Here is a 27,308-nt window from a genome sequence, read left to right on the forward strand (position 1 = left end):
CATTGGCCAATCCTGGCGAGAGGCGCAGTGTCTGCGGCGACTGATTGGTGCCCGAGGTGATGTGGGCGGGACTCTGGGCCGGAGGTTTTGTTGTGAGGGTCGGTTGTCAGGCAGCGGCCAATCAGGGCAGGGGATGGAGGCAAGTAAGGGTCGCGCCCGGGAGCGGAGCCTCGGCCTCGGGAGCCGCGGCTGCAGGTGAGTGGGCTTGGGGGCGAGGAGGCGCGGAGGACGGGCGAAGATGGCCCCGGAATTGGGCCGGGCTGCCGGGGCCGACCAGGCTTTGGGGAACGGGTTCCGGACGCGGGAAGGGTACCGCCGGGTGTCCAGCCAGCCCGAGGGACGGGAGGATGAGTGCGGCGGAGGGACCGGCCCTGGGGCCCGCGGAGCCGGCGTGGGGCGGAGCGGGACTGGGGAGACCGTGGAGGCCGGAAGCAGAGCTGAGGGTCTGCGGGAGGACGGCGCTTGTAGCCGGGGAGAGAATGAATGAAAACCCGGTAGCCGCAAGGAAAGGGGGTAAAGGGAGTCCGATAGGGCCGCAGCCGACTCGGGAGATGAGGTGTGCACGGGAAGGGAGGCCCGGGGAACGCGCAGGGGGTCGCGGGAAAGGGTGAGAGGTGGCTTTTTAGATGACCTCATACCCACACCTGAGGCCTCATTCCCTGCTCTTGTGCTTGGCAACTCTGCCAGGATAAATATGGGTTGGACCCTCAGACTCTTGGAGATTCTCCCCAGAGAGAGGACTTCACTGGCTTATCTCTAGAGTGCTTCTTATGGACCCTAAAGCTTAGCCTCTGAGTTCTCATCCCAAGTGAGGTGACTGGAATGACTCGCCGAGATCCACGTCAATTCCAAGCGCAGGGTCCTTCCCGAAGCCGTGTCCGTTTTCCCATTATCTGGGCTTCTGGAATCTTCTTTCCTCCAAGTCATCCTACCTGAAGGGGTGCCCTCCCCGTTTGCACTGCAGCTTCTGGCAGTGGTGACGGGTGGATGTTGATCCTTTATCAAGTGACCTTGGTGACTTAGGGAGCTGGAGTTCTTACCTCAGCTTCCTAACAAGCCATCGCTTTCATTTGTATTTTAGCCCAGTGTTGAGCTGAGATGGCCCAAGCCTGACATTCATGATCCAGGATCCTACATCAGCTGCTGCTGCTACTACTACTACTGTGGATGATTTAAGCCACCTGGCAGTCCAGGGCCAGGAGAGGCACTCCCTCTGCCTGGATGTGTGGGAACTCCCTGCCAACTTGATTGGTGGGTCTGGGGGGGATCCACCCCCACCCCAAGAGGAAAATACCCATTTTGTGGGTAGAGCTTCAGGTGCCAGTCCCTGAAGGATGGCCACTCCTGTGGTCACCAAGACGGCTTGGAAGTTGCGTAAGTACTTATTTTTCCTGTATGGCTCTTGTTATTTTGTTAGCTGCTTGTTGGTGGGCAGCTTTGTCTCTTCTTGGTGCAGGAGACTTATTATAAGTCATGACTGTGGCACTTCTTAGGTGGGCAGGTGACTTCATTTCTCTGAGTCTCAGTTTCCTCCAAAAGATGAGATTGCCTTCTCTAGTTGCTGTGAGATCTAGTGAGACTGTGAACATATCACACCCTGTGCCGGATCTCTAGGTGGGCAATGGACAGAATGGAATAGGAAAGCCTGAAAGATGTTCAAGGCATTTCCAATATCTTACAAGTCAGACCTCCTCTGTCAGATGAAAGCATCTTGGGGTGGACAGTGGAGGGAAAGGGAGGGAAAAGGATGCCTACTGGGCTCTGGAATATAACTGAGCAGGAGCACTGACTACTCCCCCCTCCCACCACCATTACTCTACACTCATTATTCTGAATGTCCAGTCCAAGACTCTTTTTTGTGTATGTGTGTGTGTTGCTACTAGGACTTGAACTCAGAGCTTCCAGCTCTTGCTTGAGTTTTTTTCCTTATGATTGGTGCTCTACCACTTGAGCTAGGCATCTATTCCAGCTCTTTTGTTGGTCAATTGGAGTTAGAGTCTCAGGACTCAGGAAGCTGAAGCAAGAAAGCTCTGAGTTCAAGGCCAGCCTGGGCTGCATAGTAGAATGCTGTCTAAAATAATAACAACAACAATAATATCAGCACTTAGATATGGGCATTGCTAGTTGATATCCTTCAAGCTGAGTCAAAGCAGGGGCTCTTGAAGGGCCCTGTACCTTTTCTCCACATGTCTTATCTTTCATTTTGTCTGGTCAGCTCACCCACTTAATCTATGGCCTTCTGTGTTCTCTCACAGAGCCACCTCAGCCTGAGGCCCCCATGGCTACTGTCTCCCCCGTGACCTGCTCCTTAGTCAACCTAATAATTACCCGCACTTACTCCCTACTTGGCAGCCCGGGGCCTATGCCCAGCCACCCCTGAGTAAGCCTACATGGTAGACCATGTTGTGATTTCATTCACCAGATAACCCCCCTCTCCCCCCCCGTCCAAGACAGTGTCTTGTCTGAGGCCCCACAGCAGCAGCTAGCAAAGCTCAAACCCACACCTGGTTGGTGTTCTGAGTTGCAAGGGCCCCTGGGAAAAGCCACTTGGAGTTCATTGACTTGAGTCATTCTGAAAGTGGGTCCCCAGTCAGGCTTCCTGTAGACTTAGCATCAGCTGAGAAGTACTTTGGAGTTAAATTACTCATTACTCAATTTTGTTTTTTCAGTTATTGGGGGGTTTGAACTCAGGGCTTTGGCACTCACTGGGTTTTCTTGCTCAGGGCTGGTGCTCTATGACTTGAGCTGTGCTTCTAACTCTGCTTGTGTGTGTGTCTGTGCATGGGTTGGGCACGTGCCCAAACTGGGGCATGAACTTAGGCCGGAGCACTATCCTTCAGTGTTTTTGTTCACGGCTGGTACTCTACCATTTGATCCACAGCTCCACTTCTGGCTTTTTGCTCATTAATTGGAGATAAGAGTCTCACAATCTTTTCCTGGCTGGGCTGGCTTTGACTGCAGTCCTCACATCTCAGCCTCCCAAGTAGTTAGAATTTTAGGTGTGAACCATTGGTGCCTAGTTAACTCTGCTTTGTTTTGGAAATGGAGTCTTTCAGGCTTTTCTGCCTGGTTCGGCTTTGAACCACAGTTCTTCATGTTTCTGCTAGGGTTATAGGTATGACACACCTGTGCCTGGCCACTTTATTTTAGTGACTGTTTTTATTTTGAATCTAGAGAATATTAGTACTTAAGACAAAGTTGGCTAAAAATAGCAAGTCAATGTAAACAATTGAGTTTAAACACCCATATCTACACTGGATTGTCTCCAGGACCCCTGTGCAAGGATATGAATAACTGTGGGTGTTCAAATCCCTTCTATCTAATGTGGCTGTACAGAAAGCAGGTGCATCTTTCTTGTGCTTTAAATCACCTCTAGATTCCATACACCACCCAGCAGTCTGTGTGCGCTAGAATAGTATTGCACATTTGTGGAATACTATCAGACAAGATAAAACTGTTCCTGTGCAGCTAAGTACAGATACATTTTGACAGGGTCTCACTATGTATCCCAGGCTGGCCTTGAACTTGCCATCCCCTTGCTTCAGCCTCCTGAGTGCTGAGATCACAAGCCTGTGCCACCACAGCCGGCATTACAGATGCATTTCTTCCAATATTTTCCATTGGCACTTGGTTGGATCTGCATGTGGAGGGCCAACTGTGTAGTCAGTCCATACTACCAGTGGATGTGTGGAAAGAGGAAAAACTCAGGAATCCCATGGGGAGAACTGAAGTTGAGATATGGTCATTTACATGTCAGGCCTACATCCTGGTGTTGGTCCTGTAACCCATGAGGGTAGTTTCAGCTTCCAGTCTGAACAGGGCCACCCTTCTCTGGTGTCTTCATCCCAGCCCCCTAACTGCCTTTTCTCTCTTTCCTTCCCCACATAGAGGAGATTGTCGCCCATGCCAGCAATGTGTCCTCTCTGGTGCTGGGAAAGGCCTCTGGGCGACTGCTGGCCACGGGAGGGGATGACTGTCGCGTCAACCTGTGGTCTATCAACAAACCCAACTGTATCATGGTGAGTCTGGGCTAGCAGTGGAGACCAAACATGGGCTGGGAGGGCCCTGCAACAGCAAAGGCTGGGGCTGAGGACATGGTAAGCAGGTGCGGGCAGCCCAGGATGGCTAGGACAATAGCCCCCAGGAATGGGGTTCCTACAATGGACAGGACTAGAGTTTACTGGGATTGTTCCAATAAGCCCTGTGGTTGACCAGAAAGCTTGTACCTCTTTTCCACCTGACCATCTACTTGCCTGCCATCTACACATGCGTGTTTATTGTAATTTATTCCTAGCATGGAACACAAAAAAGAATTTGAGAGGACCAGCTGGAGCTGGTTAGGAGCTAGTTCAGATCTAGCAGTTACACAGCCATCTTCCAGGCTGGATACTGACTGCTCTCCAAGGAAGGGAGACACAAGAAGTTCATAAAGATGTTCTGTTTTCCAAAAGCTATTACCATTGGTATCTGGTCTGAGTGTTTCTAGATAATGCGATGAATGCGCATAGCTGTACATGCATGCACATGAAAATGCAGATGCAAGTGCACACACAAATCTATATAAAACGTATTGGCATACGCTTTTACTCTTGTGTAACCTAGTTTTTTAGAATAATAATATCATGAGGATTTCCCCTGTTGAAAATAATGCTCTTACAACATGCATTTTACTAGTTCCCTGGTGTGCATTGCAGGTCTGAACTGCAATTAGCTGTGTAGCCACGCCCTGCCCTCTGCCTGGAGCCTGTTGGGCCCTGCTAACCCACACTGCAATGGACAGTTTCATCCTCCCAAAGCTTTGAGCAAATGCGTGGATGTTGTGTCTAACCTATGGGTGCACACAGTTTAAAGCATTCAAAATGTAATGTCAAAGTTCCCTCCAGAAACCAGTTTCCATTCTCCCCCGTTGCATAGGAGCCTGTGCTCTCCCTCAGCCCTCTTCCTTCACCACCACAGCTTTTCACTCTTGCTCAAATAGACAAAGAAGAAATGGGTGGGAGGTGAGTCTACTAGCAGAAACTTAGACACGTTGTTGGTGAGATCCAGAGAAGAACCAAGATGTACCTTAGATAGCAGCTTCTGGGCCAGGGCTCCGGAAGAGTAGAATCCAAGGGGTTTTGTTTTACTCTAGGTGTAAGGGTTCAATTATTTCCTTTTCCCTCAAAATACAAATTAACATACACAAATTGAAAACGGATCAGTAAAAAGCAACCAAACACAGGACATGATCCAACCCATCTTGCCTCCCAGAGCAGCCCTGGGTGTTGGGGCTGGCTTCAGACTTCTCCTAGGATGTTGGGTTCAGTCTTCCAGCTTCTATCTGACCTCAGCCTCACTCACCACAGATGCCACCACCCCCTGCCCCCAGGCCTTTCAATGCTGTAAGCCTGCCAAGTTCTCTCTTGCCTGGGAATGGGTACCTCTGTTGGCAGTCCACTTCTGTTTATTATTTATTTATTTATTTATGGAGTATAGGATACACACATATGGCTCAACCTCCAGAAGTTCCTTTCCTCCCCTGACTTCTACATCCTTTCTTCAGGCAACCACAGTTCCAAATGCTTTCTGTGTCTCTCTAGAATTATTTGTGAATAGGTGAGAAAATGTGCACATCCGTTCCTTTCTCCCACTATTCACACGTGTGTCATGCTATGTACACGGTCCTCCATCCTATTTTTAACCTCAGAGTGCAAAAGGTGCTCTTTTTTTAAATTTATTTTTGCTATACTGGGGATTGAACTCAAGACAGGTGCTGATGTTAGACAGGTGCTCGATCACTGAACCACGCTGAGATCAGTCTCGTGTTTGAAGATCAGTCTCATCCACTTCTGTGGCTGAATGGTTTTCTGTTTCATGGGGAACCCTGGGGACCCCTGCTTCGCTTACTACGTTCCTGTGAAGGAGCATTTAACTTGTCTCCAGTCTCTTGTTAAAAAAAAATTGGCTGCAGGACTGGAGATGTGGCTCCAATGTGAACTTGAGACTAATGAGTCAGCACCTCCACCTCCTTATCTTTTGTGTGTCTCTCAGTCCTGTGTGCTTATCTTGGTCCACTGATCTCTCCAAGGGACCAAGGGCCATTTCTGCAGGTGCCATCCACATCAGGAGCATCATGGGAAATGAAGGTTGTTGAAAGGTGACAGGTTTGGCTTATTGTCAGCCCTGATTGCCAAAGGAACAGATGTGGCCCCAGGACCAGCCTCTCCACTTAGTTGCTGCTTGCTGAAGCCTGGCCTAGGAACCCTGAATTGGGGCAGCAGCTAGGGGTGTCCATGCTACACTGAAGCTGCCACCTTCTCTCCACAGAGCCTCACAGGTCATACATCCCCTGTGGAGAGTGTCCGCCTCAACACTCCTGAGGAGCTCATCGTGGCTGGTTCCCAATCAGGCTCCATCCGTGTCTGGGACCTGGAAGCTGCCAAAAGTAGGCCTCTGTTCGCTTTTCCCCAATTCCCCACTGTGTGCATGCTGGCTTGTCCTTGTGTACCCCACTGCTTCCTCCAGGAAGCTTGTGCTTTGCTGCTGGAGACGTGAGCAGGTGGTACAGCACCCATCCTGTGCCCATCTGCCTGCTGCAGTGGGAACTGCTGTCCCAAGTAGCTGGCCCTGAGGTGGTTCCCAGGAAATATCTCAGTGAACAATGGTGTGGATTCAGAATCTAGAAGGAAGTCACATGTTGGGAGGGGCCCTGCAGGGCACCTGGAAAAGTGGGGTCACCATGTTGTACCAAACCCAGGGCAGGCCTGGAGTAGCCAGATCTTCTATTTGCTTGGTTTTGTTTAGCGCTTATCTTTATGGAAGTAACACACAGTTCAAAACTTAGTAGCTGGATGCTGGTGTCTCAAACCTATATAATCCTAGCTACTTGGGAAGCTGAGATTGGAAAGATTGTTTTAAGGCCAGATGGACAGAAAAGTTCACAAGACCCCCTTCTCAACTTAGAGCTGGTGACCGTTATCCTAGCTAGGACCAGAAGCTGGAAATGGGCAAATCCCAGCTCAGGCATGTCCGCACAGGAAGTGCAACCTTATCTAAGGAATAACCAGTACAAAAAAGGGCTGGAGGCAAGGTTCAGTGGCATAGTGACTGCCTAGCAGGCACCTGGAAAAAAAATCGTAGTTACAGAATTAATCATGATGGATCAAGAAAGCCTCTGCTTCACTCCTGTTTGGTTTTTTTGTTTTGTTTTGTTTTTCTGGTTTTAGTAGTATTGGGATTTTGAACTCAGGGCCTCCCATTTTTTGCCTGGAGCTGGTCAGGATCCTAGCGCTCTAACCTTTGCCTACCATGTAGCTGGATGGACAGGTATGCACCACCATACCCAGCATGGTGGTTGAGATAGTATCTCACTACATTCTTCCCTGGGCTACTTCTCCAGTTTTCTAAACAACATGATGACACTGCAACTTCTCTCTTTTCTCTTAAAAATTGCATGCATTAAACACTGATTTCATACTATGGAAGACAAGGATTTGGCTCTTAGAGCCACCCCCACCCCATCACTCAACATTTCTGTGGTCAGGACCACCTGGATGTTACCCAGAACTGATTAGATTGTTTTCTATAGCTCACTTTCCTTTTTCCACCTCTGCCTTCTATAGCTCTGACCCCACACATCCCAAATGTTCTACCAGAAGAGTAAGCTTCCTTTTCCCTCAAGCACATCCCATAATCCAGCTCTTTTCTCAGAGTCTCTGTCCCCAAGACCTGATGCATGGGAGCACTTTGGCCTGCAGGCCACCTCTCTCCTTGTGTTGAACTGGGTCCCATGGTGTCCTCTTTCTTGGTTTTTGCCTTGTGGGATGGATCTTGTTTCTCCTGTGGCTGAGCAGGCTGTGTGCTATGGAAGAAAATCCCCTTCCCCATCTTTGGTTTTGTAGTTGAGGTATTTACCCTCGGGATTTTGAAGGGGCTGCCATCCATCCACTCCCTCGCTCCATCACTATTCTGGATCCAGGGTTGCTGTTGTCAGTGCTTCTAGGCTGGATCCTTCCTGGGGAATGTGTTTCCTCCCCATCTCTTTTCTCCGCAAGCTCATAGGATCTCTGTCCTACCTTTCCAACCTTTCCCAGTGGTTGGTTCTCATCCCTGGCTGGGTTGTTGTGGGGTCCTTTATCTGGAAGCTTGAGCCCTCAGCTACATGGGAGTCTGCAGGTGAGCTGCCTCCCTGGCTCCGAGCTGCCACCACGTGGCTGAAGTGGTGCAGTGCTCCCAATTTGACAGTTAACAACGAAACTAGAAATCCAGAAGTTGACCTGGAAGCACCCATTTTTCAGTATGGAGTACTCATTTGTGTTTTGCATACACTGGAGCAGGTGTGCCCCTGGAGATCCAGGCTGAGGCTCTGCCTGCTGCTGCTTGGCAGCCTCCAGTCTCCACCTTCAGTGAGCCAGGCAGACGGACATCACCACAGCTTCAGAGTACAGCTTTCACCCCTTTTTCCAGAGAGAGGCCCTCCGGGGACATGCTTTGTGGATGGCAGCCTTTGGCCACACGTGCCCAGTCTGAAGTTCACTTTGCTTGAGGACAGTGCCATCTACCCTGTTTGTCATTATCAGACACCATAGTGCAGAGCAAAGGGAGACCCAAGTGTGCACACCTCCACCCAGGCCTCCTCAGCCACTGTTTCAGGGAAATGCGAGCAGTCCCTTGTGTTGAGGTGTAGGAGTGGATGGCCACTGGGCTCTGGGGCTGTTCCCACACACAGCTTGTGGGGAACCTCACCCCAAGAGCCAAACCCAAGAGTGGTTTGGCATCCAGGTACTTTGGATAGAGAACCAGGTTGGCAGGGCTCCCTGATTTGAAAGGTGGGGAAAATGGAGGCCAAGGAAGGTGCAGTGCTTGGTGAAGACTTGTTAGCTGCAGGTGGCCTAGTCTGGGACTCGTATCAGGACTGCTGGCAGGACTCTTCTGCTGCCATCTGCTGCCCAGATGGGGGATCCAGGCCCGCTTCTTTTCCACTTGCCAGGGTGCAGGTGGAGCCAGCGCTGGAGGATGCTGGAGGGGCTGAGTGGCTGGGTGTTACTGGCCCTGCATGCACAGGCAGCTGGTGCCCCTCACTGCATCTCTGGTCTGGATGAGCAAGGGCAGAAGGAATGTGGTCCTGCCAGCTTCCCACAGTACAGCCAGTGGGTGAGGATGTTCCACCCAGCAGATCCCACAGGAAGGCTACAAAGGAGAGAATGGGGGCAGGAGTTAACATGGGGCTGGTCAGCATGTGCCAGGCCCAGCAGCACAGGACACTGGACAGCGACAAGGGCTGCTGGTGAATTTGGGTTTTCACCAACATAGATGGTAGGGCCTTGGCAGCCTCCTCAGGTATGGGACACGTGATCCCAGCTGTAGCGCTGACAGAGCCTGCCGCCACAGGCTCTTGGGCTGAGTAGAGCTGTGATTCTGGCCTCCTCACCCAGGCTGATACCAGCTCCCTTTCTGCTGCTCTTACCTGTGCCCAGCAACTGTGACCCAGACTTTCTCCCTCAGCCCCGGCTGCAACAGCTGCTGCCCAGAAGGCAGAGTCTGGTCTCACTTGCACCTATGTTGTGGCCTCTGTCTGACTCTTGAGTCACTGCCTACCACCAGCACGGGCTGTGGTCTAGTGTGGGAAAATTCCCAGCCCACCAGTCGCCAGAACTGGTCAGAATGCATCTGGGGACACAGGAGGTGCTCATGGCCATAGTCACCACTGAGGCCTGAAGAGGAGGAAGCAAGGCCAGCCAGGGACACACAGGAAGGATGAAGACTGGCCTTGTGCAGGGAGGAACAAGAATGGAATAATTTACAACTGGCCCTTGTTGACTACTATGTCAGGACCATGCTGGACAATATTCAGTTTCTTCGTTCTTACCACCTCCCAACATTAGGCTCAGAGGGCAAGTGATTGTCCAGTCACATAGCAATCTAGGAGAGCCAGGACTGACTCTGGTTCTATCTGTCTCCTGAGCCCACAGCCTGATGTGGATAGGTGAAACTCACAAGCCAAGATTCATTCACCTGTGCTTAGACCTGGAGTTTTTGGTTTGTTTTTGTCAGTCATGGGGCTTGAACTCTGGGCCTAGCTGCTGTCTCTGAGCTTTCCAGCTCAAGGCTAGCACTCTACCACTTAAGCCACTGTGCCACTTCCGGTTTTCTGATGGTTTATTGGAGATAAGAATCTCACAGACTTTCCTACCCAGGCTGGCTTTGAACCACCATCCTCTGACCTCAGCCTCCTGATTAGCTAGGATTCAGGTGTGAGCCACTGGCGCCCGGCGAATCTGGAGTCTTGAACACCTCTGCAGCAGAGAGTTCACTACCTCACAAATCACCATATTTCACCATGGCTCAAACCTAAGATTGGCTGGGCTCCCACACCCAACAGCCCCAGCACTCATGAGCTGATTGGTTTCCTCCAAACAGCTCAAGTATAAATCTTATATTGAAAGATAGGCAACAGGTTTGTATGGTTCCAGAGAATTCACTGAGACCCACTTGCCTCCAGCCTGTGCTTGGAGCTGCCACCCCACCTTCACGGATGGGAAACCTGGTCCTTGGACCGCCAGGCTGGTGACCTGTCCTTCCCTGGCTGTGTCCTCCTGTGTCCTTTCCGTTCTCAAGGTCTTCCACAAGATCCCCACATAGATGTCAACCCAGAGGGAGTGTGGAACTCCCGGGCCTGCTCCCCTGTCCCCCCATGCTGTCCATCCAGTAGCAGTTGTCCCATCCTCCACCCCTCCGATTCTTGTTCAGACACCCCACCTCCCAAAAGCCCTCCTGGATTATTTTTTTTTCCAGTACTGGGGTTTGAATTCGGGTCCTTGTACTTGCTTACTGGGCAGGCACTTTACCACTAAAGGCATACCCTTAGTTATTTTTCTAGTAAAGTTTGACTTTGGTGCTGATGTTGGCCTGGACTACGATCCTCCTATTTACACTTCCCACACAGCTGGCACGGCAGGCACACACCATCGCACCTAGCGTTTTGTTGGTTGAGATGGAGTCTTACACACTTTTTACCTGGGCTGGTCTTGAACAACAATCCTCTCCATCTCTTCCTCTTGATAACTGGAATTACAAGCATGAGCCACCATGTCCGCCTCCTTCCTGGGTTCTTTTTCAACCAAGCGGCCTCTCTCCGCTCTCTTCTTGACACTCCCCGGGTTTGTCCTGCACAAAAGGCCCCACAGCCACATGGTGACATCCATCGTTCCTTGACCTTCACACAAATCATGGGGAAGCACAGTGCCTTTTCCAGAGCTGTGAGAAACAGCAGACATGACTGTCCTAGCAAGAAAAAAGCAGTTCATTGGAGTGGTAAGGCTCTAGTTGGTTCCTCCATTTTTAAAGCGGTATCCCTGCTTCCTATGAATACTGACAGGTGTGCCCAGTGGCCTACCTCTGCATGCCATCTCTGTCCTCCCCCCCCCCCCCCCCATCACTTCTGTCTTGTCTTGGCAGTTCTGCGCACACTCATGGGACACAAAGCCAACATCTGCAGCCTGGATTTCCACCCTTATGGCGAGTTTGTAGCCTCCGGTTCCCAGGACACAAATATCAAGGTGAGGTGGGCTGACGGCAGCCGGCCTGCATGAGGGGTGGTCTGCCATCTGTCGGGGTGCACTCCTCAGGATGGGGTTATGTGAGTCATTTGAGCAGTGTCCTGACTTCTGTCTTTGTGGCGGTGATGACGTGGAAGTGTCCAGGCAAGCGCTCTGCCTTCACACTGCCCTCTGGCCTGGCCTTTGGGCATCGAGAAGGTACACTCTTGACACAGCCCCTTGGCTCCTTTCCCCACAGCTCTGGGACATCAGGAGAAAAGGCTGTGTCTTCCGGTACAGGGTAAGGACAGCCCCCTTGCCCATCATCACAGGCACCACTTGGCATCCCCTAGGGGTGGGAGGCTACAGTCCATTATAGGTGGATTGAGACCTGGACCCCCCCATCTCCCCAACGCCCTGCTTAGCCATGTTTATCACTGCCCCGCGCTGAGGTTCTGCAGGTGTGTGACTGTTCAGAGGAGCACTCTGCTGAGTACAGTATGTTAGAAGGCTTTCAGAGCCTCTGACATTAAAAGAGGCTGCGAAATATATGGTTTTCGAATGATAGGAGCATGTATCCTTGATTTCCTGGAGCCCTCTAGGAGGACATGGAGAAACCTCTAGCCATGACTTCTGCCCCTTGTGCAGCTGCTCCTCAGTAGAGAGAGGACATCCGTTGGGAAGCATGGTGGAGCTTTGCCCAGGCCCCTTGGGTGAACTCGGTGCTCTGTCCACAGGGACACAGCCAGGCTGTGCGGTGTCTGAGGTTCAGCCCTGATGGGAAGTGGTTGGCATCAGCTGCAGACGACCACACAGTGAAGGTACCTGGGCCCAGGGTCAGGGGCTGGGTTCTGATCACGTGTAGGCTGTGCCCTGTCTAGCTCCTAATCAGGTGCCAGCCTGGCCCTGACCACCTTCTGCCCTGCCCTAGCTCTGGGACCTGACTGCTGGCAAGATGATGTCCGAGTTCCCTGGTCACACAGGGCCTGTCAATGTGGTGGAATTTCACCCCAACGAGTATCTCCTGGCCTCTGGCAGCTCTGACAGGTAGCAGGGCACCACACCTGGCACTTCCATCCCTCCTCTCTGTCCTGTGTGTCTGTTGTGTGGTGCACACCTGTGTGGGCCTATATTACGCAGATTGGACCGTGGGCCTGTGCCTTTCCAGCTCTGACTCCCCAGCCCCGCTGTCATGGGCCTGTGCTGGCCTGGGCATGTCAGGATCCAAGCCCTGGGGAGCTCAGGACAAGGGAGCCTTTGCTGTCCCATCCTGTTGCCTTAGGCCGTGTCTGCTCTCCCTCCGCCAGTGTGGCCGCCCTTGCCCTGCACGTGGCTCCTGTAGCTCTGGCTGCGGGGGAGAGGATTCTGGAAAGCAGCTCACTTCCCAGGCCTTGAGTGTGGCGAGAGGCAGCCTGGGGATTGACTGCCAACACAACATGGCTCCTTTGCAGGACAATCCGCTTTTGGGACCTAGAGAAGTTCCAGGTAGTGAGCTGCATTGAAGGGGAGCCAGGGCCTGTAAGGTATGTGGGCCACTTGGGCCTGTCCCAGCACATGGACTGCCTGGTGGGGTGGTTGCTGTCTCCTGCTCTTTTGCTCTGGGCAGCGGGATGAGTTGAAGGTGGCCTTTCCCATCTCCACTTCCACCTTCTCTGTCTTGGGCCCTGGGGTATGAGGGGTCAGGCCAGTGCTGCAGGACTTACAGCTAGCTCTCTCCTGCCCCAGGAGTGTGCTCTTCAACCCCGACGGCTGCTGCCTGTACAGTGGCTGCCAGGACTCGCTGCGGGTGTACGGCTGGGAGCCCGAGCGCTGCTTTGATGTGGTCCTCGTCAACTGGGGCAAGGTGGCTGACCTAGCCATCTGCAATGACCAGCTGGTAAGAGTGCTGAGGCACCCACCCTCTACCTCATGCCCCTCCGTTCCCAACCTCCATGCTGGGGTTTGGTCCCCCATTTCTCAGCCCCCAGCCCCACCAAGCTCTGCTGCTTCCTGCAGATAGGTGTGGCCTTCTCCCAGAGCAACGTCTCCTCTTACGTGGTGGACCTGACGCGTGTCACCAGGACAGGCACGGTGGCCCAGGACCCTGTGCAGGACAGCCGGAACCTGACCCAGCAGCTGCCCAACCCCAGCATCCCTCTCCGTCGCATCTACGAGCGGCCCAGCACGACCTGCAGCAAGCCTCAGAGGTGGGTGCTTGGCTCTAGGAGGGTGCAAACGGTGGGTCATGGCACTGCTCTGGAGCACTCTGGCCCCCCTTGGGGACACTGGCTTCCTTCTGCTGGGCTGGGCACCCACAGGGTGAAGCACAACTCAGAGAGTGAGCGGCGTAGCCCCAGCAGTGAGGAGGAGCGGGAGGAGCGCGAGTCCCAGGCTGAGATCCAGAATGCCGAGGACTACAACGAGATCTTCCAGCCCAAGAACAGCATCAGTGAGCCTCCTCTTCCCCCTCCCCCAGCCTCCCAGTGGAAGGTCTGCTCAGGCCTGAGGTGTGGGTGACATCCCTATGGCCACACACTGTTCTTGTGCTCCCATGGGACTAAGGGATGGCAGGCGTCCCTGGCATAGGCTCAGCGGCCTGCAGCCACTGCCCTTAGCAGAGGGGCCACGGGAGCACCGAGCAGGCCCAAGGGCTCCATGGGGCCAGAGGAGGTGTACATGTGCTCGGGCCCGGGCCACAGGCCATCCAGCAAGGACTCATGATGGCACCTGAGGCTTTAGCTCCCTTTGCCTCGGCAGGCCGGACGCCACCCCGGAGGAGTGAGCCCTTCCCAGCACCCCCGGAGGATGGTGAGTCACACAGAGGCCCCTTGCCTATAGGAGCCCCGGCTCCATTAGGTCTCCCCAGGCATGATCTCTGGCTTCCCCCGCACCTGCCTAAAAGCCTCCACTACGTTCCAAGCCCTGAGCATGAGCCAGTAGCCAAGGTGGAGAGAGGAACGGTAGACAGCCCTGGGACAGTGAGGCACATTGAGGGGGCCTGGGAAAGAGGTGGAAAAAGGTTGGGCCCAGGGCCTGGAGCCAATGGGCTGTGACTGGGAGAAGGGGCAGGGCTGGGCCACTTTGTCTACCATAGCCTCTCCTGACTTCTCTAGACACAGGTATCCTCTCTTCCCTTCTCAGGAGGCTGGGTTTCCTAAGCCTCTACCTTCTTCCCTCTCCCTGCTTACTACCCATTCACCTCTTCACCTCCCATACCTACTCCACTCCTAGTGGTAGAATCTCCCTGAAGCTCCCTGAGGACAGGAGGAACCCTCCTCAGCCTCCCCTGCACCAATGAGCTTTTCCTTTGCCCCCAGACACGGCCACGGCAAAGGAGGCCTCAAAGCCCAGCCCTCCCATGGACGTGCAGGTTCCGGTGCCAAATGTAGGTCCAAGTGGAGGCATGGTGGGGGCTGGAGCTCCAGGTGGAGGCCAATGCCTCCAATGGGAGGTAGAGGGCCTCATGTTGGCATCTGCTGAGCTTTTAACCCTTCAGCTTGAGGTCCCATCACGGCCCCCAGTCATCACCCCCACACCAGCTCCCAAAAGTGAGCCTGCCATCATCCCTGCCACGAGGAATGAGCCCATTGGGCTGAAGGCCTCTGACTTCCTGCCGGTGAGTGGGGACCCTGGCTGAGGGATGGGGGAGGGCATATCTGCAGCCCCTTCCTGTGCCAGTATCTGTGCCATCCACGCAGGCTGTGAAGATCCCTCAGCAGGCCGAGCTGGTGGATGAGGATGCCATGTCCCAGATTCGCAAAGGCCACGACACCATGTGTGTGGTGCTCACCAGCCGCCACAAGAACCTGGACACAGTGCGGGCTGTGTGGACCACAGGTGACATCAAGGCAAGTGCCCCGCCTGCCGAGGCCTGGCTTCATTCCCACCCTTTCACCCAGACTTGGGGCTGAACGCAGAGATACGGGGTTGGGGGGAAAATAGGCAGCCAGTGGTTGAATCACGCACAGCTCTGCATTTTCATCCCAAGCTGACATTTATTGACCACCCCTCTCCAGGCTAGACCTGCCCTCTTTAACCCTCACCTTTGCCCCTCCTCCTGACTGAGCTCTGTTTGCAGACGTCGGTGGACTCTGCGGTAGCCATCAATGACCTGTCTGTGGTCGTGGACCTCCTGAACATCGTCAACCAGAAGGCGTAAGTGGCTGTGCAGGAGGGCTGGGGTGGGTGGGGCCAGCCTGACTGCATCACGCTTCACTTCTCCCCAGCTCCCTGTGGAAGCTGGACCTGTGCACTACAGTGCTGCCCCAGATCGAGAAGCTCCTGCAGAGCAAGTATGAGAGGTAGGGAGGTACAACTCTTTCAGGGGTCCTGTAAGGAGTATTAGTACCCCTCTCCCCTCCAGTGACCAGCATGGAACTCATGATGGCTCATGTATCTGCACCCCCCTGTGCTGTAGCCACACCTCACTGTTTCTCTATGGCTTTCCTCAGCTACGTCCAGACAGGCTGCACCTCCCTGAAGCTGATCCTTCAGCGGTTTCTGCCCCTCATCACTGACATCCTGGCAGCCCCGCCCTCTGTGGGGGTTGACATCAGCCGCGAGGAGAGGTAAGGCTGGGCCTCCCTGGGTGGTAGCCTTGTCCCCACAACCTGTGGCAGAGTCTCAGAGACTCAGCCTGGCTGAGTCCCCCCATGTTCTAGGCTGCAGACCCTTGGTGGGAGGGGCTGCATGGCAGAGGTTGCCCAAGCCTGGTGCAGTCATGGTGGCCCTGGAGCTGCAGCCTCAGATGCTGCCCCTTGGTCTCCAGGCTGCACAAGTGCCGGCTCTGCTACAAGCAACTCAAGAGTATCAGTGGCCTCGTCAAGACCAAGTCAAGCCTGAGCGGCCGCCACGGCAGTGCCTTCCGGGAGCTGCACTTGCTCATGGCCAGTTTGGACTGAGGAGCCCTGCAGGGGTAGGGGGGCGCCTGGCAGCCCCCAGTGTCTGCTACTACACTCCTGTTCCCTGTGTGCCACTGGCAGTGAGCCTCTGCCCCGTGCCCTTGGCTGTTCCTGGGGCTAGACTGGAGGCAACAGCACAGGCTACTGGCACCTCCACAGCCCTGAACTGAGACAACTTCCTCTCCAGCGATGGCTGCCCAGCTTTGCCCAACTCTTGCTTCTTGGGACAGCAAACCGAGCTCTGGGGCTGCTGCTGTAATTTATAAGGTGAAATTTATTAAATTTGTAACTATTCCCTGTCTTTCATGTAAGAGGGACATCTCTGGCCAAAAGGCTCTCCTCAGGCCAGCATGGTCCTCCCACGCTGAAGAATTGAGCCCCAGGTCCTCCCAACTCTGGTTGGGGGGGGCAGGGAGAGGGAGCAGCAGTGACAGTGGTGCAGGAAAGGGCTCATACAGTCTTCTAGGGAAGGCAGCAAGCTCCTAGGCCAGGTGAGCCAATGTGGTCTCACATGCTCCTAGTGTAGACCCTTGAAAAGACATCAGCTGCCCACCACTGGGTGCCAAGACCCTAATCTCAGGCCTCTGGAACACCTGCCTGTCCTCCACGGGGTCCCTAACTTTCACTTCCTGCAGGAGCTGGCTGGCTAGATGCCATCCCTGAAGGTAGCCCCTGTCCAGGTCCCCAGCACAGGAGGCCAGGACTGATAGCCCCTCACTGAAGCTCCCTGGATCTGACACCACTGCAGGATGGGAAGGTTACTGTAGACATGTGGTCATTAGGGACACTAGGCAGCAGAAGGCACTTACCCAGGTGGTGGGGGCCATGAGGACTCCTGGCAGTCCAGGTCCTGCAGGGCTGTGGTGACTAGCCAGCTGTGGGAAGGGAGGGTACCACAGGGGTGACCAAGCCAGAGTCCATGTGTGTAAAAAAGCTTTTATTTTAACAAAAATGGCTAAGCTTCCAAAACGTCTTAAATAGGATTGTGGAGGGAAGAGCAGCATGTCAGGAAGCCAGTGGTGCCAGGCAGACGAGGGGACACAGAACCCCACCCACTGGCCTCTGCGTCTATAAATACGGCCCAGCCCTGGGCAGAGCCAGGCTCTATGTACACCTAGGAACACTATGTACATGCCCCACTGGGGATGTGTGGGAGGTTCCCCTTCTGTGAAAGGAGCCAAGGTGCCACCAGCCCAACCCCATTCCCATGGTTCCTGGGCCCTCCAGACCCTGCCACGCATGCCTACAGCCACACATAGACACTGCTTTCCTTCTGCGCGTGTTCTTCATCCGAGCAGTCATGGTGGGTGAACTCTCATCCACGGGCCTGTTTCCTGCTGTCCCGGTGCTATAGCAGGAGCAGGTGGCACGGTCTATGGGCCTAGCTCCAGGCCCAGCAGGATGATGCATCCTCAAACAGGCACTGGCCTCGACCTCCCTGTAAGGAAAGGCAAACCGTCGGCTGCCTCCTGCCGTGGTAGACATGCCCAAAGGAGGTGCAAGAGCAACCAAGGCTGGCAGAAGCACACAGACAGCAGGCAGCGAAAGGCAGCCCCGCCCGGAGCAGGTGAGCTCCCACAGAACCCTGCAACCTAAGCCGGGTGGCAGTGGGTGGCAGGCAGGCAGCCCAGGCCCCTGGCCCCACTCACCTGGAGACATCAGCCCCAGCCGTCAGGCTGAAATCAAAGCAACAGGCGTCTCACTGGGGGGCTTGTTCCCACACAGGACACTGCTGCCCCTGCCCCTTTAGACTCAGGCCCTCTTCTGAGGAGCCCAGTCAGGCGCGTCTGCCCTAGACTATAGACCCTCTCTAGAACATGGGCACCCAGCCCAGTGTGGCATGGGGAATGCTGGAGAGGCAGTGAGAATGGCCCCGCTCCTCCCATCGTCCTCTCCACAGTACTGGCAGGCAGGCAGGCAGGACAGGGTGGTAGGAGAAGGTCTCAAGTTTCCTGTTTTGTTTTTTCTTTTCTGATTCTGGGGATTGAACTCGGCACCATGAACTTACCAGGCAACCCTTTGCCACTGAACTACTTTCCTAGTCCTCTGGAATTTTTACTTTGAGACAAGGTCTAGTTTACCTAGGCTGGCTCTGTAACCTAGACCTTGTCTCAAAAGTTGTGATCTGCTGGGATTATAGGTATGTGCCACCATGTTAATTTATGAGGTAAAGAAATAGCTCAACTAGGTATGGGCAGCCCTATGGCTGTGCTTGTGAGGGGAAGGCGCACTCCCCACCAGGCTCACCTGAGGGCTGCAGCTTCCTCCGGATGGAGCCAGGGCGGCTACTGGTTCCAGAAGTGGGGGCTGAATGGGCCCGTGCTGAGGGCTGTGGTGTCTGGCAAGCTGGCTCCCACTGTGAACAGGAAGGAGGGGTGGGCTGGGGGCCCAGGCTGCCCTGGCTCCTCCCCTCCCACCCCACTGGGCCTGCTTCCACTCTTCAAGTTCAGTTTGTTCATCTGCAAAATGGGCATATGAAGAAGGCCCCCTCATCCGTGGAGAAGTTGCTGCATGCAGCAAATGCAGTCATTCAAAGAAAGAAACGTTTTCACCATGTCCCAGGCTGCAAACTTACCTCGAATACAACACCCCCATCCCACCTCTAAGACCAAGAGGAAAGATGGATGACTGAGGTTGATGGGTTTGGGTTCAAGTTCTAACTCAACCACCTCTGGGCAGATTCCCCCGCCCCCTTCCCAACACACACACACACACACACACACACACACACACACACAGTCTTCCCTTTAGGGACAGTCCTGCATTTGCCCCCGCACCTCCAGATGTTCTTGGCTTGACCAGGACCCAAGCTCTGTGCGGCGAGACCCAGGGCCCAGTTCCACGGAGCGCACCCGCTCAGCAAACTTGAGGGAATACAGTGTCTCGCTGGCGTTCTTCTCCACAGGGGACACCTAGGGGACAGAAGAGCTGCCACCCCTGAGAATGGTGGAGGGGCCAGGAGTTCTAGGGCCAAACGTGGCAGAAAAGCCCAAGGCACAGAGGGGTGAACTTGGGCCCGAGGGCGGGGCGCCTGCTCCCCACCCCTCACCTGTACCACCATGAGTGTCTTGCTGTCTCCACTGAGTGAGTCCTGCAGCAGGTAGGTGAGCTTGGAGTTGCGGAAGGGCACGTGGCCCTGGCGGGAGCGGAGGGCAGCAATGACGTCCCCCAAGGCCGACAGGGACTTGTTGATGTGCTGTGCCTCCCGCAGGCGGTGGCCCTCAGCTCCCGACTTGCCCACGCGCTCAGACCCAGCCAGGTCTACCAGGTTCAACTTCCCTGTGGGGAGGGTGTGGGGTGGGTCAAAACTGCTGGAGGCCTCGGGGGTGGGGGGAACCACTGGGGTCCTCAGGCCAGGTTGTCCTTGTTCCTCACCGATGGTGCGGAGGCCTGTGCTGCAGTCCACGCCTCGCACGGTCACGATGAGCAGGGCATGCGAGCGGGAGCTGTGCTCATTGAGGTTGGTAAACTCCGTGGTGCGGTTTGTGTGGCCAAACTCAAACACCTGGGGGGAGGAGTGCAGGCTTGGAAGTAGGGGGCCTCAGAATCACCCCACTCCTGAGCTCCTCTCTGAAGGCTAACACGCTGCTTTTTAGATGAGGAAGCAGGCTCAGGGGCTGAGGGCTGTGTCAGGCCCACCATTGGTGCTCTGTCTTGCTCTAGGGCAGCTCTCCTGCAGCACTTCCCCAACTCCTAGAACCCCCCCAGGCCCTCCCTCACCTTGTTGATGTCCTCCACGCTCTGCACCTGGAACTCCGTCAACCCTGGCACATACAGCTGCCCGCTGCCATCCGGACACAGCCGGATCTCCAGTTTCTCCTGAGGCTCTCTTCCCAGCAGATCCCTGGATAGATGGGAACATCTGGCCTCTGCCGGACCTGCACCAGACCCCAGCCTAGAAGGTGCCCCTCCCCCACGCCACCACACCTTCACAGGGCCAGGCTGGCCTCTTCTCTAGCCCTATGGAGCCCAAGGGAGGTGCCCTTGGGCAAGGCCTTCTGCCCACTCTTGCCACCGCCAACACCACCCCCATGCCCTCTTGAGCTGAGTCAGCCCTACTTGTGGCAAAGAACCTGACTCCACCAAGAAGGTTCTGCTGCCCTCCCCACACCACGGCCTCCCAGTGGCCAGGGCCCAGGCTCACCTGAGGACCTCGTTGTAGATCTCGGCTGCACTGACAGTGATGGTATACTGCCAGTCGGAGGCCTTCTCTTGCACCTCAGAGAAGAGTAGCTGCAGGGCCCGCTGGTTGATGCCGGGGTTCTCGGGGGTTCCCTGGAAGGAAATCCTGCATGACCCTGCTCATGCTCACACAGCATGTCACCCCTCACCCCATGTCCTCAGCTGTCCTCACTGGCCAGCCTCCTGGCCTCAGGCTCCCATCTACATGCTGGTGCCAAGTGCCCTGTACCCATTCCATGTGACTGCACCACTACCACTCTGAGAGCTCAGCCCTGACACGTCACGGAGCAGGGCGCGGCCTGCACACAGCTGAGCATCACAGACTCTGGGGCCCCTCCTGGGCTGCTCTGAATTCCCTCCCACCGTTCTCTCAGGCTCAATGTCAGGTAGCCATAACTTAGGCTCTGGGTGTGGAAGGGTAGTAGAGGTGGAGATGTGCCCACGGAGCCATGGGCTCACCTGCCTTCCTAGAAGAAATTCAGGGTCCCTGCCTGGGCCCTAGAAGCCCCACCTCCCCCTCTCACAGCCCTCCCCACTCCCAGTCCTGCCTGGGGACCTGATTCTTCTAGCCTAGCATGATTGAGGCCCAGTGCTCCCTCTGCCACGGAACTATCCAGATGCCAAGGGCGGGCCCATCAGCTCCCTTGGGACCCCCAATGCCACCTCCCCAGGGTGGCACTGTGCCCCTGTGGCAGTGGGGACTGGTCCACGTGCTCAGAACCCCACCCCTTCAGCAGGCGCCCACCTCCATACCTCCATTGTGTATGTCTTGCCTGCACCTGTCTGGCCATAGGCAAAGATGCAGACGTTGAAGCCATCAATGCAAGAGGTGATCAGGGCCTGCACCTCCTGGAACACCTGGAGGACACGAGTCAGTGAGGAACTTAGCTTCCAAGGCTGCTGGGGCCAGGGGCCCCACCAGGCCCTGCCACCTTCCAGCCCACAGTCTCCTTCACTGGTAACAGCATGTGGTACTCCAACTAGCTCATACTGAAGTCATTGCCTTGGACAGCAGTGAGCAGCCTGGCTGCTGCCCACCGATGCCATCATGGAGGTTAGGGCCCACCCTCGGCTCCTCTGCTGTCAAGGAGGGGTGCAAGAAAACAAAAAGAGGTTACTATGTGCCTGGCACCACCTCAGGCCTAGGCCTGGGCCGGCCGGCCTGCCTGCCACTGAACAGCGAAGGGAAAGCCAGACCCAGGGAAAGGAGGACACAGGCCAGATGGGCCTGGCAGGCTAGCCCTGGGCAGAGATGTGACCCCCATGGTGCTATCATGGTTGAGGCTCACCACTGGGCTTCCAGGGTGATGGCTGCAGGAGGAAGCTGCTAGTTGGGGAGGCTGGATGGAGGCCACAGTCACTGCGAGCCTTAGTTCCCCACTCTTATACTTTGCTGTTAGCTCTGCCCCCTCTCCTCGGGCATCTGTTCTTCCCTCACCCCCACAGGGTGAGACTTACGTCCTGCTGTGAGGCCCCTGGGGAGAAGACCTTGTCCAGCTCGAAGGACACAGGCTTGCCCTTGTGTAGCAGGTGGATGATGGAGTCATCATCAGGATCGAAGGTCACGGCATTGGTCGCCTCGGGTCCTTCCCCATCCTCTTTGGTGACTGGCCGGACACGAGCAATCACCCGGATGTTTCCTGGGATGGATGGAGATGGAGCTGGGTCAAGAACAGACTGCCTCCACTCTGTCACCCGGGGCCCATCAGCAGCCACAGGAGGCCCCTGTCTTTAAAGAAAAGCTCACCAGGGCAAGATGGCCCGCCAAGCCCTAACTAGTGAGTCTCACACAGAATGGATTCACTCAGGTGGGGGGGGGCAGGGTGCTGTGCCTTTGGAGGAAAGCCACTGGTAGGGTTCAGGCACTTTCTCCTCCATGGACTCAAGTCTCCTCCTTGAGCAACAGGACTTGATCTAAAGGGCACTGAATGCCAGTACAGGGCCTGGGCACCTGATGAGCAAACAGGACCAGCCAGGAGGTAGAGAACTGATGGGCACTGACAGTGGGGCAGCACAGGAGTGCTTGGTGGCACAAGATGGTCATGCTACCCTATAGTTCCAAGCCAGCAGGGCCCTGCCTCCCCTCCGTCCACCTGTCCCCTCCAGTTCTGGCTGTAGCTATGTGAAACGCTCCCAACGCCCTCCCACCCAGGGGCTAGCTCTCAGGGCTCCCTTCAACCCTGGGGGAACCCTTGGGGTTCTCAGGGTGACTAGTGATCACCCTTACTCCAACTAAAATGAGCATGAAGTAGGCAAGGGCGTTTTTATCTGCCATAGACCGAGCGCTGGGCAGGTGCAGATGCTTCTCAGAGCTTGTGAGCTTCAGGCTTGAGCCGGCTGCAGGTCAGCCACCACACAGCACTGCCCTGCCCTGCCCTTCAGCCACGTAAGGCCTAGGAATAACTGCCATGGGAAGAAACTTGACCACTGACTCAAGTTCAAGAGCAAGATGGATCATGACCAGCCACACATTGGCCCTGGGCCAAGCTCCTTGACTTCTCTGGGCCGGTTCCCTTGTGGACAGAGGACTGGGATATTTCTCTGAGGATGCCTGGTGCACAGGCGGGAAGGAGCTGGTACAAACCCTGCTGGGCCACCTGCACTCACCTTTCAGCCGCACGAGCTCGTTGTGGCACTTCTTGCGCAGCTGCAGCTCCCGGCGATACTTGCGCAGCAACTCCTGGTTGTTGTTGTTGACCTCCTCAATAGCCTGGCCAATCTGGGGGCATACACACTCTGATGACAAAGCCACCAAGGGGCTGGCTCCACCAGCCTCACCTTAACCACCACAGGTGCTGTCTCCTGCCCAAGCTGAGTACTTGGCATACATTACCTCAGCATTTTCTCAAAGAACACCCATTTTACAGAGGGGGAAACTGAGTGCCAGCAACTGAGAACCAGCAAAGAATAGGGCTCAGCCTTCACTGCACAGCACAAACACTTGATTACATAACTCAGCTGGACTCAAATGCACAGCTGGTGCTCTACCATTTGAGCCATGCCTCCAATCCATTATTTTGCTGGCTAATTGTAGATTAGCCAAGACTTTCCAGGCTGGCTTCAAACTGGTATCCTCCAGGTCTCAGCCTCCTGAGTAGCTAGGATTACAGGAATGAGCCACTGGTACCCAGCCAAGAACTATTTTCTGTTCTCTGAATAGATTAAGTCTCTGAAGAGCAGTCACACAAACTCAAGGAGCCATCAGGTATAAAGCTCAGCACAGGGGAGACACATAAGAGGCAAGTAACACCGGCTGTTCTTATACTGTGTAACTACAGCTCTAGAAAACTAAATGAGGGGCTGGGAACATGGCACCATGCTTGCCTGGTATGCATGAGCCTCTGGCTCCATCTTAGCATCAAAGGTGGGGAGAAATTAAACATAGAAATCTGGGCTATGGTATGCCTGTCTAGAATACCAGCACTTGGGGGGCTAAGGCAACAAAACTGAAAGGTTGAGTCCAGCCTTTGCTATATAGTGAGAACCTATCTCAAAAAAAAAAAAGGAATTAAACTCAAACTTAAGGCTATGTGTAGCACGGCTATACTATGTGAACATGTTTGATTTAAAAGATAACTAAAAAGTGAGACACAAGCCAGGCACGGGTGGCTCACACCTGTAATCCTAGCTACTCAGGAGGCTGAGAACTGAGGATCCAGAAAACCAGAAGTGGCATTGTGACTCAAGTGGTAGAGCACCAGCCTTGAGATGAGGGACAGCACCCAAGTCCAGGGTTCAGGCCCCATGATAAAAGAGAAAAGCTAGTTATAAGCCAGGCACTAATGGCTCGTACCTATAAAGACAGTGATCTGAGGATCATGGTTTGAAGCCAACCCAGGCAGGAGTGGTCCAGGAGATTCTTATCCCTGATTATCCACCAAAAAACCCACAAGTATAGCTGGGGCTCAAGTTACAGAACACTAACAAGCCTTGAGTGAAAAAGCTCAGGGATAGAGTTCAAGCTCCATTATTGGCGCATGGGTGTGTATGTGCTCAGACACACAGAGCCAGGCATGATGGTACATGCCTACAATCCCTGCCCTCAGGAAGATCTTTAGTTCAAGGTCAGTCTGAGCTACAAAATGAGACCCTGTCTCCAAAAAGGGGGTGGGGGGAGTAAGCAATCATAGTAAGACAAACATACAAATCTTGTCCCAATCTATTTCTAAACAGGCGTGTCCATGTGTTGGGAGCCAGATGGGGCTGTAGCCTGGGAGCTGGGGCAGAAAGGCAGCCTCAGGTTGATGGCTCCAGGGCTCACACACTCCCTGCTCACCTCAGCCTTGACACTCCTGAGCGCCTCCTGCAGCAGCATTGGGAAGCCTCGAACCTGCCTCTTAAGCCCATTGTAGTCATTGGTGAGGGTCCGCAGGGCTGGCTGCAGTGTCAACAGGTTGGTCCGGACGCCTGTGGAAACACAGGGTGAGCTGTGATGTGAACCGGCTATAGGGCCTGGCTTGGGTAGGCAGAGCCCAGCTGGCAGGCTCACCTGCCAGGTTCTCGTGCACAGCCTTCATCTCCACCTGGGCTCGGGCAAAGGCCTCCTCGATGGCCCGGTTCTTGTCCTCTTCCAGGGACTGCATCTCCTCCAGCATCTGTCCGTGTGCTCGCTCTAACTCTGCCTCATACATGGCAATCTGGTGGCCAGGACAAGAGAAAGCTCAGGGTTGGGTGCAGAAGGACGTCCCGCCCCACTCCTAGAAGTCCCTCCCACCCTCTTGCTGCAAGTCCTCCCAATGCTACAGGCCCATTACCACACACTGGAGTAAAAGGGTGGAATGGCCTTCTCTGTCCCACCACCTCCTAGCCATTGTCTGGCACCAGCCCAGTCTGTCCCAGGCACAGAGCAGGCATCTAAGCCGTGTGCCCCAGGAAGAGAGCATATCCTGTGATGCACCTGAGCCCGCCCTGGAAAGAGGTTCCTGTGACCAGATCATGTTAGAGATGAGGAAACAGAGACTTGAGCAAAACCTTCTCTTGGTCCCAAAGACATGAAGCGGAAGAAGGACTGGACCCTGGGCCTGTGGGGTCCCCAAGTGCTTCGCCTCTGGCTTTCACCCAGCCTGTCTCCTCCCCACAGTGGCTTGCACACCTGAGCCCGGAGCTGGGCGGTCAGCTGATGTGAGCTATGAAGCTGCTGTTCCATCTCCTTCAGCACCTGCCGCTGCATGGCCACCTGCTCCTGCAGGTGCTGGTTCCGAGCCTGGGACTCGCTGAGGGCTTGCTTGGTTTTCGATGACTCCACCTCCACTGTCTTGATGACGTACTACAGGATGTAGGAAGGATGTCACCATGGGCGCCCTCTGATGCCAGCAGCCACATTCCAAGAATCACCCACAAAGAAACCCTGCTGAAAACTACAGGAGCCTTTCATCTTAATGAGAGCTTGCTGGGCGTCGGCTGCAGCCCAGCCTGGGCACCCACTGACAAGCAGGGAAGAATCTAAAAGCTTTGGTGCACCTGGATCTGGCATGAACAGCCCTTTCGAGGTGCTAGTTCCCTCTGCCTGGCTCTAGGCAGAGCAAAACAGGAAAGAACCCAAAGGAACCATTTAGACCAGGTGATTCGCCACAAGCCCCTCTTCTGTGCCAGTCCTGAGCTGAGTCCAGGGTTTGCTCGGGGCACTTGCTCAAGGGTGCCCAGCTGTGGCTCACCTTGACTGGTGGTGACTGGGCCCGCAGGCTGGCGATGGTCTCGTGGCTGTCCCGCAGGCGCCGGCTGAGCCGCTCCTCTTCCTGTGCCTTCTCAGCCAAGCAGTCCTTGAGCCGCAGCTCTACCTCGGCCAGCCGGTCCGTCTTCTGCTGGACCTCCAAGTTCAGTTCTGACAGCATGCCTTTGTTCTCTGCCACCTCCAGCTGCAGCTGGGACAGCTTGTCTCGGAGCTGGGTGCTTTCCTGCAGACAATCAGGAGGCCCAGGGGACATAGGGAGGGGCAGGGGCAGTGTGAGGGACACAGCCTTAGGGACCGAGGGTCAGGGCTCACCCCACCAGCTCACCTGACTGTGCTCACAGCCCGGGCAGGGCGCCGCAGGCTGCGCCCGTAGCTCCTGCAGCTCCTGCCTCAGCCGCTCATTCTCCACCATCAGCCGGTCCCGGTGCTTCTCCAAGTCTGTGCCTCCCTGTGGAGAGCCGGGGCCCAGCGGGGGCATGGGGCAAGGGCAGGGAGAAAGGAGCAGTGAGGAGAGACAAGGAGAGGGAAGAAGGCAGGAGCTCAGGGAGACAGACAGGGGAAGGGAGGCAGGAGGGGGAGGCTGAAGCTCCCTCCCTGCTGCCCCCGCCCCTCTGGGTCTATTTTCCTGAGTGTGAAAATAACAAGAAGTCACATTTATGCAGCGTTCACACTCCTATTGTACATCAGCGAATCAGATCCAACCTCCTGCCCTTGGGATGCACATGCCCACTGAGGGTGCTGGCCAGGCAGGGATTCAAGGCAGAGACGAGGTGGGAGGGGTCAGTGACGGGGTGAAGAGACTGGGCACCTGCCCCCTCCTCAGGCTGGAACCAGAAGGAAGCCTCACCAGCTCCGATCGCAGTCGGCTCACTTCCTGGGCCTGGCTAATGAGCTTCTCCTTCAGATTCTCCACCTGCGGGCACAGAGCAGGGTGGGTTAAGGGGCACTGGGAGCCTGGGGGTGGCTCCAGTGACCTGTGACCCACAGCCTCAGCACCAGACTGTGCCTGGCACTCCAGATAAGAGAAAGTCAGTCTGCTCCCAACAGCGCAGTCCGTGC

The 27,308-nt window shown here is 55.1% G+C and overlaps 2 protein-coding genes across 10 annotated transcripts in view; one reads left to right on the top strand and one right to left on the bottom strand.

Annotated features, from left to right (window-relative positions):
* The first annotated feature begins 86 nt into the window (after positions 1 to 86).
* Positions 87 to 16,693, top strand: Katnb1 (katanin p80 (WD repeat containing) subunit B 1). The gene is made up of 20 exons (XM_013012763.1): positions 87 to 195; positions 1,082 to 1,374; positions 3,889 to 4,019; positions 6,307 to 6,424; positions 11,437 to 11,537; positions 11,776 to 11,817; positions 12,254 to 12,337; positions 12,448 to 12,563; positions 12,968 to 13,039; positions 13,242 to 13,392; positions 13,512 to 13,702; positions 13,814 to 13,944; positions 14,253 to 14,303; positions 14,813 to 14,880; positions 14,992 to 15,111; positions 15,194 to 15,343; positions 15,574 to 15,650; positions 15,722 to 15,796; positions 15,947 to 16,063; positions 16,264 to 16,693. Exons 2-20 carry the CDS (start codon positions 1,335 to 1,337, stop codon positions 16,394 to 16,396), a joined length of 1,968 nt encoding a protein of 655 aa, XP_012868217.1. The 5' UTR covers positions 87 to 195; positions 1,082 to 1,334; the 3' UTR covers positions 16,397 to 16,693.
* A 625-nt stretch (positions 16,694 to 17,318) lies between these two features.
* Kifc3 (kinesin family member C3) overlaps positions 17,319 to 27,308 on the bottom strand; it is a 73,500-nt gene continuing 63,510 nt past the window's right edge. For 8 of the 9 annotated variants that reach the window (XM_013012910.1, XM_013012904.1, XM_013012902.1 and 5 more), the window contains 16 exons: positions 27,097 to 27,162; positions 26,575 to 26,697; positions 26,233 to 26,472; positions 25,671 to 25,844; positions 25,068 to 25,215; positions 24,855 to 24,985; positions 23,186 to 23,297; positions 22,037 to 22,218; positions 21,332 to 21,436; positions 20,541 to 20,671; positions 20,117 to 20,240; positions 19,772 to 19,901; positions 19,446 to 19,675; positions 19,174 to 19,308; positions 18,644 to 18,752; positions 17,319 to 17,834 (listed from right to left, as the gene is read on the bottom strand). In XM_013012910.1, coding sequence (XP_012868364.1) covers positions 17,809 to 17,834; positions 18,644 to 18,752; positions 19,174 to 19,308; positions 19,446 to 19,675; positions 19,772 to 19,901; positions 20,117 to 20,240; positions 20,541 to 20,671; positions 21,332 to 21,436; positions 22,037 to 22,218; positions 23,186 to 23,297; positions 24,855 to 24,985; positions 25,068 to 25,215; positions 25,671 to 25,844; positions 26,233 to 26,472; positions 26,575 to 26,697; positions 27,097 to 27,162 — 2,166 coding nt within the window. In that variant the 3' untranslated portion in view covers positions 17,319 to 17,808. Of the gene's footprint in view, positions 17,835 to 18,045; positions 18,073 to 18,643; positions 18,753 to 19,173; positions 19,309 to 19,445; positions 19,676 to 19,771; positions 19,902 to 20,116; positions 20,241 to 20,540; positions 20,672 to 21,331; positions 21,437 to 22,036; positions 22,219 to 23,185; positions 23,298 to 24,854; positions 24,986 to 25,067; positions 25,216 to 25,670; positions 25,845 to 26,232; positions 26,473 to 26,574; positions 26,698 to 27,096; positions 27,163 to 27,308 lie in introns of all 9 variants that reach the window. The other variant, XM_013012903.1, reaches the window with a different exon arrangement.

This window comes from Dipodomys ordii, unplaced genomic scaffold (assembly GCF_000151885.1).
Source record: "Dipodomys ordii isolate 6190 unplaced genomic scaffold, Dord_2.0 Scaffold18, whole genome shotgun sequence".
Taxonomy (NCBI): domain Eukaryota; kingdom Metazoa; phylum Chordata; class Mammalia; order Rodentia; family Heteromyidae; genus Dipodomys; species Dipodomys ordii.

Coding starts and splice junctions, on each gene's coding strand:
- Katnb1 (XM_013012763.1), top strand. CDS start 1,335: ATGGCCACTCCTGTGGTCACCAAGACGGCTTGGAAGTTGC. Junction 11,538..11,775: donor CCCAGGACACAAATATCAAG/GTGAGGTGGGCT, acceptor CTTTCCCCACAG/CTCTGGGACATCAGGAGAAA. Junction 11,818..12,253: donor GCTGTGTCTTCCGGTACAGG/GTAAGGACAGCC, acceptor CTCTGTCCACAG/GGACACAGCCAGGCTGTGCG.